The sequence below is a fragment of the Leuciscus leuciscus genome (genome assembly GCF_965113295.1).
Source record: "Leuciscus leuciscus genome assembly, chromosome: 9".
Taxonomy (NCBI): domain Eukaryota; kingdom Metazoa; phylum Chordata; class Actinopteri; order Cypriniformes; family Leuciscidae; genus Leuciscus; species Leuciscus leuciscus.
Genome location: NC_138733.1, coordinates 18,219,932 through 18,234,196, shown reverse-complemented (window position 1 = coordinate 18,234,196; position 14,265 = coordinate 18,219,932). Strand labels below are relative to the sequence as shown.

Genomic DNA, 14,265 nt, shown 5'->3' with positions numbered 1-14,265 from the left:
TAATTAGCTACTAAGCAATCATTTATAGTCGAGTAAATAAAAAACTAAAAAAGCTGTCATGGATTTAGAGGCAGTTTGTTGTCAAAGCAGACACTGAAGCAAATATTCCATAAAAGTCATTTATTTAAGAAAATATATCTTTGCAGGCTTCGGATACAGATGGGTATGTACTGTAGGTTTGTAGCTTATATGGTGTCTGTTTCGCCTCTCAGAAACTTCTCCAGAACCGCTTCAGGGATCCACACAGCTGCTCCTTCAGATCATGTTCTTCATGTTTTTTCCCATCAAATTCTCTAAATGTCTCTTAACCTTCCTCGGAGCGCAACGTTTTCCAGCATTCATCATTTGTAAAAAGTTTTGTAATTCTTCCAAAAAAGTCTCTGCTCTTTGTTCTTGGTAGAGCTCACAGTCTGGGCATGACTTCATCTTGTCCTGTAACTTAATAGGTTTAAATAGGGTATTATGTAATGAGGTTAGGGCACAGCAGAGGAAGTGTCTTGCAGATAACTTAACATTTCCAGAGACAATATAATTCTAATTCACAAAATCATAAATTCATTTGTGTGAATCTCATGAAAACATTTCCAGGTTGTTTTATATAATTTTTAATTACAATTAAGCAACCACCCAGAACATCTGCATAGCAACACCCTAGAAACCATCCAGAACACCTTTCATAGCAAACACCCAAAATACCCTAGCAAACAACCACATAGCAGTCTATCTGTCTAAAATACTGTGTTGGAGCCATTATATATATATATATATATATATATTTTTTTTTTTTTGTGACACTAGTATGAGTATTTGAATATTTAAATAACGTGATGATGAGTTACAGGTGCGCATATGGAAGGGCTCTTGGAAGAGTACTAGAAGGGTTTGGTTAGATCTGTACGAGTTCAAACCAAAACAAACACAATAGTAAGACCAGTAACAAAACTGTGTCTTTTATTAGAAATGTGAAAAAAGAAGGTTCAAATGCATGGTGTACTCATATATAAAAATAAATAAATAAATAAATGGTAAGAGTAATTATTATTTAAAATGTATTGATGTATAATGGACTGTTTGATGGCTCCTTATGTAAATGTATGATTTTGAATTGTTTATGCCCTACGTCATTAACAATTAGGGGCCGGTGTGTTGGAGCCATTATATTTAATTGTATTTTTATTACATTTTTATGACACTAGAGGGCGTATGAGTATTTGAGTATTTAAATAACTTGATGATGAGTTACAGGTGCGCATATGGAAGGTCAAACAAACTTTTTGAGCGTCATGTTTGTACAAGACTGTGCTCATGCCAAAACAGTTTGTTAGCAATAAGTCAAAGTAAAGTGCTGAGTATCATTTTTGTTTGTTTTATTTGTTGTTTGCAATGCCAAATGGACAATAAATGGATTTGGCATATCCGAATATTGAGAAGGTATGGACAATGAATATTTTATTCCTCAAGACAAAGCACGCGTCAGAAACAGACTAATAAAGCCATCTGCGTCCCTACATACTGCATGGCCTAAAAAACTTCAAACTTTGAGCATTTAAAGCTACTTAAAACTGCTTCAAAATTCAGGCTTTTAAAACTACACAGAAAAAATTGGTGTAGGATTTATTTTGAAAAGTTTATAATCAGAAATTGCTGGTAAATTTCACAAATAATAATTACAATGAAATAAGTATTGAATTAAACACAAAATCTTGAAATAGTTTTTTTTTTTTTTTTAATATACACAGAAACTCTGTTTTATGTAGCTCAAACAGTAGAGCGTTGACGCTTGCAACGCCAAGGTCATGGGTTTGTTTCCCAGGGAAAGCAAGAACTGATCAGAATGTAAAATGTATACCTTGAAATGCAGCGTAAGTCATTTTGGATAAAAGCGTCTGCCAAATGCATAAATGTAAATGTAAATTTACAACTTTGAAAAATATCTATATATATTTTTTACAGTCTCCAAACTTGCTGGCTATGCTTTCTGGAATCAACATCAAAGTTTGTTTACCAGGTTTACTATCCTTGTATCTATTATGAGTTATTTACAGCTTAGATGTATGGGTCGTATTTGTCGCATGCTGTAGATTATCACAGGACAGGTAATAATTTCAGCTCATCCCTCAGTAAAAACAAATAGAAAACGATCACATCAGTAATACATTTAGGTCAGTCGTGGCCTAATGGTTAGAGAGTCAGACTGGTAACCCTTACGAAAAAAATAAGTTTATTCAAGTGTGCTATTAGTATAGTTATTTTAAACTAAAAATAAGAAAGTATACTTTCAGTCTACTTTTCATGTTCTTCTCAGAAATATACTTTATTTACTTCTCAGAAGTATATTTAAAATTCAGACTTCAAAAGTGCAACAATAATATATAAATAGTAAACTAGATGTATGCTTATAAGTATAAGTATACTTGCAATATAAAACTACTAAACTAGTAGTTTACTTAGAGTATACTTCAGAGTGTAATTTCATAACCTAAAAAAATGTGCTACAAGTATTTGACTAGTAAATGATCATTATACCTATAAGTTCAACAATAGAAAAACTTAGTTGTAAACTAGTTATGTACTCAAATTTACTACTGTTACAAATGTAACAGTACTTGTACTGTTACTTTTATATGAAAATTAGGCCAATTTAGTCCCAATGGTGCAGAAACGGTTCTCTTACAAGTATACTTCTAGTACAATTATATTAGTATATTTACTACATAAAGTATTGAGCAAGACATCTAACCCCCAATCGCTCCCCGGGTGCCTCATCAAAAATGGCTGCCCACTGCTCCTGTGTGTGTCCATGGTTTGTAGGGTGTGTGTGTGCGTGTGCGTGTGTGGTCTGCACTAAGAGAGTTGAGAGACGAAGGTGAGTAAGTAGGTGAAGTGCATAATGTCAAACACTTGTCTGTGCAAGCAGGCTAGAATGTACAAACTCTCATGAACTATTGCGTGTAATGCGAAACACATTATTATGTCTGGGTGCAGGCCAGTACGAATAGTAGAACGAATAGTTTTGCTTGATATTTCTTGGTATCTATTTTATTTTATTTTTCACGAGTTCACACTTACAGATAAGCCAGATAGAACGAATGTTATGCGTATTTTGCGTGCTGGCTGATTGTGATCCCCCGTATTCCTGGCTGTGGTAGGAACAAGCGAAGACTCCATGAGGGATGCTGAAAATTGTTGAGGAATGAAGGTGAGTCGATTGTGTGTATATATAGGCTTCCTCTCATGCTGATAGGAAAGACGTGATAATTGCTGATGACTAGATGATTGGATAGATCATTTGAATGTGCTCCACCCGAACTTTGTTAATAAAACATAATTTAATGTCATGTGTGAATCTCATGAAAACATTTTAGATTTTTTCACATTATTTTTAAAGACAATTAAGGACTTAAAGCATTAAGCGGTGAAACATTTGCGATGAATAAATGCATGCATATTTGCTTTTAAATTCATTTGTTTAAAAGTGCAGTAAGCAATTTCTGAGAAAAGCTGTTGAAAGTAGATCCGACTGATTACAACAACACGCTTGTAGCCAATCGGCAGTAGGGGGTGTAAACACACTCACTATGGGGGAGGAGAGAGTAAGCAAGGGAGAGATTTGAAAAAAAGACTAAAAAGAGAGATTGCTGAGAGACATTATAAAAGAGAAAAGGTCAGAGGAATGTCACTGGAAAACGAAGGGTTGTGATCAGGCAAGAGCTTTCGGACCTAGTTAGGCCTGCGGATTTACTTCAATGTAACTTGAAAATATCTGTCTATATCTTACGGTGCGTGTCCACTGGCACGGAGCTAGCATTTTCAATTCATTCCTATGGAAGTTGAGCTTCACGCTCGCGCAGTGCATTGTGGGATTGACAGCGGACTGGAGAAAGTGTTGAGAGTGTCAAAAGGTTGGGCAGTTCTCGACTTTATGCAAATATCAAGCGAAAAACGCGGTCGGCAGCCAATTGCTGTGAGGTTCGGGATGTGACGTCTGTCTTTAGAGTTTAAAGGGATACTCCACTTTTTTTTGGAAATAGGCTCATTTTACAACTCCCCCAGAGTTAAACAGTTGAGTTTTACCGTTTTCGAATCCATTCAGCCGATCTCCAGGTCTGGCAGTACCACTTTTAGCATAGCTTAGCATAGATCATTGAATCGGACAAGACCATTAGCATCTCTCTCAAAAAAATGACCAAAGAGTTTCGATATTTTTCCTATTTAAAACTTGACTCTTCTGTAGTTACATCGTGTACTAAGACCGACGGAAAATGTAAAGTTGCGATTTTCTAGGCTGATATGGCTAGGAACTATACTTTCATTCCTGCGTAATAATCAAGAAACTTTGCTGCCATACCATGAGTGCAGCAGGCGTAATGATATGACGCAGTGCCTGAAAATAGGTCTAATAGGTTAGACAAACTTAGTCCCGGTCACGTTGGAACCTACCGAGCTGGGGACTATTTTCAGGCGCTGGGTCATATCATTACGCCTGCTGGACTCATGGTACGGCAGCAAAGTTTCTTGATGGCTAAAAACGCTTTGGTGGACACACGGCCTAAGCGGAGTTTTGTCGCTGTAGTGGACACGCATTGTTATGCTGCGTTCACACCGAACGCGAAGTGAGCGTCAAATTCGCTTCTATCGTTCTATATAGTTGGATGCTTGAACATTTTGAATCCACTCGCGCGTCCAAAGCGAATTGGACGCGCGTATAAAGCGAGTGTTTGAAGCTAAATAGACGCACGATCGAGGCGAAATTCGCTTCTTGTGGGAGGGCCGCTAGGCGGTTGTCTGTTTGCAAGATGACTGATGTTGATCGAGCATTCATCGAGAGAGTCACCCTCTGTATTTGCTCTGGAGAGGGATCATCGTCGCCGTACTTGGGTCCACCAGACCCTCCGGAGGCGTGGCGAGTTTCACCACTTGCTCCAGGAGCACTGGAGCAAGGAGCACTTGTCCCAGTTTAATGACCTGTTGTCCTGCATGGCTGCATGGGAGCGAGGATCCCCTCGAGGATGCCCCCGTTTATCACGTCACTTCACCACGTGACAGCAGCAAGCAGGCTCCTGATTGGTTAACGCGGCGCGAACAGACGCCAAAGTTCAGATTTTTCAACTCGGGCGTCAGATGCGAATTCGCTTCAAACGCGTGAATGCACAAAAAGCACCAAATAAAATCACTCGCGCGTATCGCGGCAGACGCTCAATTCGCCTCTTTCGCGCGAATGAGGCGGAATTGCGCCCATAGCGCCGTGCTAAACGTGTCTATCACGCCGCAGCACCTCCAGACGTCTTTACATTGACTTAACATGGAAATCACTAGCTCCAGACGCTCAATTCGCCTTCGGTGTGAACGCAGCAGTATGCATATGTGGGGAAATTTTGCCCTTTCACTAATTGCTGCTATATGTATGCAGCAACTGGCTGTATACAGCATGTATGGTCATTACAAGTATTACTGTAAATACCATACCATCTTTTATATTAAAGGTTATCTTTAATGAACTAATATATTGATTACAAAGCCACCAACAATTACATGAACCACACAATCATACAGCCTCTTCTCTAATAATAGAGGATCAGATTATTGGATTATCCTAAATTACTTGCAGATTTTGAACTCACCTTATATTTTATATTATTGAGAAGCCTTGGTAGTTTCTGAGGCCAGGAGTTCAACTTGGCCACACTCTGGATTTCAACAAACAAAACATTCAGTTCCAGCGCAAAACACATAAGCGTGGACCTGGAGCAGTTCTGCTAAAGGAGAAGACACAACAATTAATACCCTGTAGCAGCGATGATGCTTAAAGACTGCATGTTCAGACTACAAAAACGAAACAGATTTGAATGGGAAAAAACATTTTTTTGCAAGGTCTAGGAGAGCAGCATGAGCATAATTTAGTTTAGAAAAAGCATCAGAATATTTATTAGATAGATGCCAGGCTGCCTAAAAGACGGCTTTGCTATTGATTGGATGAGCTCTCAAATGGACGGGGGTTTTGCAACTAATGGCCAATATTTGAAACAAATGAGATGCATAATTGACAGCACTTCAACAGCACTTAGTTAGTCCATTGTGGTTTATAAGGCATTAAAAAACAGCTTTAGTAGCAACATTGCAGACACACAAAGATAACATGAATTAATAGAACCAATTTGCCATAACTCTTATAAGTGATAAGAGTGACATCTATGCTTCCTTACTGTGAAATGCACTGACCTGTATGTATTTATTACAAAAATTACACAACCTCTTAAAAGTTTTAATGAAATATATCAGCGAATGATTACAAGACTGTTTTCTACTGAAAATCTTGAGTAAACTAAAGGTCAACAAAAGAATAAACAAAGGACGAAAATGTCCCAGCTGTTCTTCACAAAAATCTATGAAATTCAACATTGTTGCTTGTATCAGTTAAAATATTATTCAATATACATTTAGCCTATGCATTTTTAAAACTTTTATTTTATTTGATCAAAAACACTATATCTTCACTCCAATTCCAAAGCAATTAAAGTAAATTATCAGTTATCTGATGAGTAATTGTATCACAGGACAAAGATTCAAATGCCCCTTAAGGCAACTGCACAACAACCTCAGACCTAGAAAACAGCATAATTATTCAAATAGTAAACTGACAACTAATGATAGTGTGTAAAATCCACATACCTCGTAATCTGCAACAGCTAGGGTTGGTGTGTACAGCGTCAGCATGCAATCATTTTCCTGTCATAAGAGAAACCACACCTTTAACAGAAGCAGAGGAAGAACAGACAAGACAGGAATTTCTATCAATAATTCCTTAAGTAAAAAATGTAATAATATTTAGCTAATGTACCACTTTGCTCAGCTCCTCTGCAATATTTTTCACCATCTCCACACTCTCTATGCTGCATATTGATACACACTTGATCTGTCTTGTCAACATGATCAGCAGATACAGAAATAATGATGTGAAACACATGGAATAGTGGAGTAAATCTGTCCTCATATCAAATATCCAGCTCCCCTTAGACCTAGAAAGAGATGGGGCACTTCGAGTGGCTTCCTACATTTCAACTGGGTTTGGCTTATTAGGTACACAATGAAGCACATGGCTGAAGACACATGCTGCATCTAATCTAAAGAAACAATAGAGGGAAAAACAAATACAGATTAATAGAATTAACAGGATTATTTCTTAAAAAGATGCAAAAAATAATTGTAATTGTCACTTATTCATTCTTTTCTCCTATGTATTCTTTTATATAATATATATGCCTATTACAAACTATGCATTTAACAAATAAAATTGACACTGACTTAATACAGAGATACATTTTTTTTTTTACAGATTTCAATTTTTTAAACTACAGTTTGTCAGCAGCCCTTACGAAAACTGTGGTTATACAAATGGTAATCAATCTGCCAAAAACAACAACAACAAAAAACACACATGGTTACTACACTAGTAATAGTACTTCACTATAATAAAACCATAGTTAATTTTTGTCGACCTTATTGGAATTAGACAACCTGTAGCCTACCATCGACCTACCTCATTAAAAATTTATTGAGGGAAAAGATTAACACGACCATAGACAGAATTGCAGAATCACGTGTAATCATAATGTAGAATAGGCGTGTTTTCATCTGCCACAACTCCAAGAAAAGCAAAACATTAGTAAAATGTTGAGATCCGTGTCTCCGGCTACTTTCGGCAGATATGACGTAGCATAACTGTATCCATCTTCATGACTACCACGGCGTAGTATAATCTCGACTGAAGTATAGTGAGTGCAATGGACGTGGAGTATCTTTATATAGCGCCTCGTGAATGGGCTGGACTGTGATGCCGTCATACAACACATGGAGCATACGAAACTGAAAGGACGTCAAACTGAATTCAGTAATCACGCGATATATATTTGGCATTCGTGGGTCATGTTAAGATAAACAGGAGTAAACATGAAGTGTTTTTGTCGTTTTTCGGTATATAGATCTACACTCTCTTTTATGTCATGTCATCGCATTGAATTAAGCGCCACTGCAGAAAAGCGGTAGCCTACAGGAAACACTGTTTATATTTATTTCATACTACAGTTGCAAATCCGTAAAATAACTCGTAATTACTAAGAAAAAATCCGGGAACCCAGCTGCATTTACAGACGAACAAATAAAATAAACGTAGCCTAGATGTAAAGATGTAGTGCATGCACTAATATGCTAGCCAAGGCGGAGCGATAATGTTTTAGTGCAGCAATAATCGTTTTACAGTTTGGCAAGAGAACACACAAAAAAAAAATGGTTCTTCAGCGGTTCTTTGCGGTGGTTAAGGTGCTATATAGCACCACTACCATTTAAAGAACCTGTTAAGCCCAGTTTGGTTCTTCAGCGGTTCTTTAGCGGTTCTTTGGGGTGGTTAAGGTGCTATATGGCACCTCTTATGGTTCTACATAGCACCATTTGACAAAGGTAGGTGCTATATCAAGTCAAGTCAAGTCAAGTTTATTTGTATAGCGCTTTTCACAATACAGATTGTATCAAAGCAGCTTCACAGTATTACATTTAAATAATACAGTTTTGATATATAGATTTCAAATATACAATATACAATTACAATAAATACTATATGGCACTTAAAGTGGTTCCCCTATGATTACAAGCCAATGAACCACTTTTAGTGCTATTTAGCACCATTTTTGTTTTCAAAACTGTTTTCCAGATAGCATATAGGCTACTCTTACAACAGCGCAACCTGTAGCCCAATTCACGCGTTACGTGCCCTTACAAAAAATTACTGCAGTTTTTTAGAAGTAATACTACAGTTTTTGTTACATGTAGAAAAATTCATTTTTTTTTACACGAAAAAACTGCAATATTGCAGTATTACTGTAAAAAAAAGATGTCTGAAGTTTTACTGGAGTACAAATGCAGTATTACTGCTCCAATACATCTAAAGTACTAGTAAAATAATACTGCGATACAGATGCAGTACAGCTGGAGTATTACTAAAATACAACTGCAGTACAACTGCAGTAGTACTAAAATACAGAATACAACTAAAGTACAAGTACTAATAAAATGCTGTACAGATACAACCGGATTATCCAGAAAATTATGTTTTATTTTCACACATATATGAATTTATGTACAAAACAACAGTGAAACTTCAATGTAACAATACATATGTTTTTTATTTTTATTTAAACTTTAAATAACCGAATAAATTAATCATTTGCAAATAAACACTTTATAGTCTATTTCCATTATTCAGGAAGGTTTCGTTTTTTGAATAGCTTGTCCTCATTGTTAAGCTTGGTAAGCTTGTTATGACTGCCTTTACATCAAATGAAGACACACTTAATTTCTTTTGGATATAGTCTGAAAAAGATTCAGAAAAAAAGATTCAGAAAAACTCTCAAGTTTCAGTTACAGTCTACAACACAGGCATATAGTATGCTTAAACTGAATCTTGCATTGTGGTGTCACCAAATGTTTGGGTTAAGTATTCATACTGTTCCCAATTAATTTGTAATGGCATATTGGTCAGCATTAATGGCTATGAACATTTCAATTAAAATAAGTTAAAGGACAAGTTCGGTATTTTACACTTAAAGCCCTGTGTACAGATCGTTTCTGATAAAATAGAACGGTTAAGATTAAATTTTGGACACATGCTGCTGTCCCGAGAATTTTAGGTTTCTTTCGCTTCCCACCTCCAGAATGGCTGTGTTGTGGCAAAAATTCATTAAACAATCATCAACTGCGGAAGAGACACTCTGAAATTCAAATTTATCATTAAAAAGTATATTTTATTCTTGCAAGAAGGCCCAGTTGCCACACAGAAGTCACCAGTACAGTCTGTGAAACAAGTGCGACCACGAGAGGGAGGGCAGAGGAGTCTTTATACTGCTTTCAAGGTCTTCTGCTTACAGGCCCTTATCTAAACAAGGAGAGGCTTCCCTGCTAGTTTTCTGATACTGCTAAGTTTGTTCTTACAAACTCACAAGTTCCAAATTGGACGACCTCTGACCCTAAGGCACGAGCACAGAGCCTCGCGAGGACTGATCAACACAGAACTCAAGTCTGATAGAAAGACAAAACAATGTTGTTTTTTAGAGGTGATACATTCACTGTCATGTTTTAGTAATACAATTACCAGAAGTAAACTGACCATTTATGGGATCCATTTTATTGCATTGTAAAGATATTAATTTCAATATGGTGATAAAGTGAGACTGATTAATCATTAAAATCTCACTCCAACCAGTTAACGTCACAATCTTTTATGAATAGACAAATGTATTATGCTATCATTGAAGCTCAACAATTAAAATATAAGTATAAACTTATGAAAAAAACAAAACATTTATAACAATGGAATAAACAAAACTGCACTGAATGTGTCTTTGTTTGTTTGTTTTTAGGAGAGCGTCAGGCCCTAATTGACTTGAGAATTTTTTTTTTGAAAATAGCTGTGACTTTGACAGTATACCTCTCTTTGCAACAGAGGAAGCGTTAGGAAAGGGTAGAAGAGAGAAAGTAAAAAGGTCCTCAACAGATATTGGCGAGACTTCATTTCTGGACCTGGTAAATGGATAAAATCTCATTCACATTCTACCTCAAATGTCAACCTGATTTTAGATAGTATTTAAATGAGATCAAGAAATCCAGTTACATGTAGGCCTAAAGTCCTGTATATTTCATACATGTACTAAATGCACTGTAGACAAGCATTTATGTTTAATAGTTTAATTTTTCTGGGATACTTTTTTATTGTGTGATTTCTATTTTCAGGAAAATGCACCAGTAACAAAACAAAAAAAAAAGGCCAAAAACATCATTCAACAGAAGTAGTGCAGCAGATTAATGGCATATTTCAAGAGAATCGTTCAAATTGGTATACAAGCATGAAATTTGGCACAGATACTCTCTAAGTGTCACTTTTTGGGAAAAAGGCGTTGGCCACCCAAAATTCAACATGGCGGGCATTTTTTCTAGATGGCCACTATTTCTGTCAAATGCTCATTATGTCAATCGTTCAAACAGTGATGTAGGCATAACATTTTGTGAAAATACTCTCTTCAGAATGTTTTTTTTGGAAAATGGTGCTTGTCCCTCAAATTCAAGATGGCAACCATTTTTTTAAGATGGCCACCATTTCTCTTGAATCCTTACATCTTTTTTTTTCAAATGGTGATGCTATTATGAAATTTGGTACAAATATTCTTCAAGGAACATTATCATGGAAAAAGGTGTGTGCCACACAAAAATTCAAGATGGTGAGCATTTTCAAGATGGCCACCATTTCTGTCAGAGCTCAATTTAAATGTGTTAAGGAAGGTTTTGTTTAATAGAGTGAACGTCATTACACAACCAGGGCACACTGGTGACTTCACTGCTGTGGACCACAGCATGGGGTTCAGTGTCAGCTGATCTAGTTTTACTTGCACTGTAGCTCTTGACTAGTAGTAATAGTATAGCTAAGTTTAGTGTCCCAAATGCTGTCTAACAGCCCCTCATCAATTAGCTAGTAATAGATGTAGTTAGATAGCTGCACCTGAATTGACAGGTAGTGCCAGCGCGGGAGAGCCGAGCCAAGGGTAAGCGGGGCAATACATGACTTGTTCATGTATGCTTACCTGGAAGGTGTACAGATCACACGGGACTTAAAGGGTTAGTTCACCCAAAAATGAAAATTCTGTCAGTAATTACTCACCCATATGTTGTTCCAACCGCATAAGACCTTCGTTCATCTTCGGAACACAAATTAAGATATTTTTGATGAAATCTGAGAGCTGATCACTTCTCCATAGACTGCTAGGTGGCCCAAACTTGCTGGCCCAGAAAAGTTATTAAAGAGATCGTTAATATAGTCCAAGTGACTACAGTGGCGCAATCTTAAGTATATCAAGCGACGAGAATACTTTTTGTGCGCAAAAACAAACAAAAATAACGACTTTATTCCACTATTCATTTCCTTCTCTCTTGGTGAAAGGACTTGGTACACTTGAATCCTTCAGCACTCCCACAGCAGGTCTTGGTTCCTGAAGTACAATATCCGTTATTATGTGTTCTAGTTGTAAAGTTATAGTTTATAAAAGTTAAAATAAAGTAGCTTCCTGCTCACCTTTATTTGAGTGCAGCTTTGTTTCACCGCAGCCATAATCTTTAGTGCAGCAGATTAGTAAAAAAAATATTCACTTTGGTATACAAGCATGAAATTTGGCACAGATACTCTCTAAGGGCCACTATTTTTTTTTTGAAAAAGGCGTTGGCCACTCAAAAATTCAAGATGGCCACCATTGATATTCAATGATTATATCAATTATTCAAACAGTGATCCAAGCATAAAATTTGATACAAATACTAGTCTAAAGGACATGTTAATGGAAAAAGATGCTTGTCCCTCAAAAATTAAAGACGGCCGCCATTTTTAAAGATGGCCACCGTTCCTGTCGAATATTAATTATTTAAATTGTTCAAATGGTGATGCAAGCATAAAATTAGGCATAAATACTCTTCAAGGAACACTCTTTTGGAAAAAGGTATGTGCCACTCAAAAATTCAGGATGGCGACCATTTTCAAGATGGCCACCATTTCTGTCAAATAGTCATAATGTCTGCCTCCTCTCCTTTGACCTGAAAAAAGCAGGGTGGATGTTGGTGAAAGAGTCAGGAAGTTCTGGAACAGACTTGACTTTTTCTAGACCAAACCTAAGCTGCCGACGCTCCTCACCACTGCTGTCCTTACAGAGACACTGGTGTAGCAGTTGTTGCAGAAGGATTGTGGTCAATGTTGTCCATGACAGCAGTGGTGAACAGCCCTTTCTCTAGTATTGGTGGACAGACCACACCCTCCTCAACATACTTGCTTACTGTGGCATCTCCCAGTTGAGCTGATATCTCCAGCACCCAGTCATATGAGATACTCATACCATGTTCATGCAGCATTCCAACCAGGCTTCTCTTCCTGGTTTTGGCCAACACAGACATACCAATGTATACTGGGAATGGAGTTTTCTTTCTTTGGAATGTCTGTGGGCAGCTGCTCCCTCTTTGTACTGGGAGAAGCAGTTGTACTGCAAGAAGTTGCGCAATAGCATGGGCAGTCTGTGAAGTTCCAAATCTCAGCTGCGATTTGATGTCGGCTCCATGTTCTATCATACCAACAAATTGCAGGAGAGATGGGGGGATGACCTCTTAGATATATCCCTCATGGAATGTTCCATCAAATCTGGACTGATGATCCAGAATATGCCTTCTCAGGATTTTTGCAGCCTTGGCCATGATAAGTGCCTCTGAGTCTTCAGACGCTTGAGAGAGAGCCAAGCCAACATCTTTCTGGAAAGCCAGGAGCACATCTCTGCCCTGATTGTGACCCAACAGCTTTTCCTTTAGTCTAGTAGAGTTAACTGTAGGGGAATGTACACCCAGTTGATCTAGACGCTGCTGGTACAGGTTGCACATATCTGCGAGATGGAAGGCGGAAGGACCATCTGAATTGAGACTGGCTCTTTCTGAACTGGTCACCTATATTGTTGAAACCATAGGAAAGATGGCTGGTTGAACCGTTTCACTCTGTGACTCTTTCTCAAGCCTTCTGAGGTGGAGTTTCTCTCTGTTGTAAAGATGAATGAGACACAAATTATGGTATTTCAGTTCCTGTGCAATGGCATCAGCACCACTTAGTTGAGACAATAATTTAGCATCATTCAGTGTTTGTGCACATTCATGTAGTCTGTCATTCAGGTGCATTGTCATAACCTGACGTAGGTCAGATTCAGGAGATATCTTATCACAAACAAAGCAAACCTGACCATCTAGACTTTTCTGCATCATGGTTCTGCGACGCTTTGTTTGGCCTTCATCTGTCTCAATACATTGAGCATCGGATTGTTTCTTCTGGGCACGAAGTAACTGTGTTGTTGAACCGAAGTCGACAATTATAGTGATACTTCGCTTGGTTCCTTCTCAAAGTAGCTTCTATACCACCACCTTCATCCAGTCGTTCCAGGTCCAGGGTCACTGGTATTTTGTTCATCTTGCGAAAGAGTGGAATGTTGGTGGCAATCATTTTATAGTCATCATGTTGAGAAACATGATGAGTAGGTGGTGATTGGAGGGGTTCCTTTGTGTCTGTCTGACAAAGACAACATTTCATCCAATCAGTTGGCCTTTTGGCTGACATGGGATTTTCATTTGCAATTTTGGGGGTTTGTTGTCTGATTAAGGCCGAGGGGTTATCCTTTTACCATATCAATCATAGACATAGTACACATT

At 37.6% G+C, this 14,265-nt stretch overlaps 1 protein-coding gene and 1 long non-coding RNA gene across 4 annotated transcripts; both read right to left on the bottom strand.

The window, feature by feature from the left end:
* Window positions 1-105: 105 nt before the first annotated feature.
* On the bottom strand, window positions 106-8,459 carry il15l (interleukin 15, like). Of its 3 annotated transcripts, none has more exons than XM_082179513.1 (5): window positions 7,538-8,459; window positions 6,839-7,121; window positions 6,670-6,726; window positions 5,622-5,756; window positions 106-432 (listed from the first exon to the last, which is right to left on the bottom strand). In XM_082179513.1, exons 2-5 carry the CDS (start codon window positions 6,989-6,991, stop codon window positions 256-258), a joined length of 522 nt encoding a protein of 173 aa, XP_082035639.1. In that variant the 5' UTR covers window positions 6,992-7,121; window positions 7,538-8,459; the 3' UTR covers window positions 106-255. The 3 variants fall into 3 exon arrangements, with proteins under 3 accessions (XP_082035639.1, XP_082035637.1, XP_082035638.1); XM_082179511.1 differs by having other exon boundaries at window positions 106-438; window positions 7,538-8,249; XM_082179512.1 differs by having other exon boundaries at window positions 106-438; window positions 6,839-8,249.
* Window positions 1,020-5,613, bottom strand: LOC309506005. Its single transcript, XR_014208613.1, has 2 exons — window positions 5,266-5,613; window positions 1,020-5,207 (listed from the first exon to the last, which is right to left on the bottom strand). It is a non-coding gene; the product is annotated as an uncharacterized lncRNA (long non-coding RNA).
* Window positions 8,460-14,265: the final 5,806 nt, after the last annotated feature.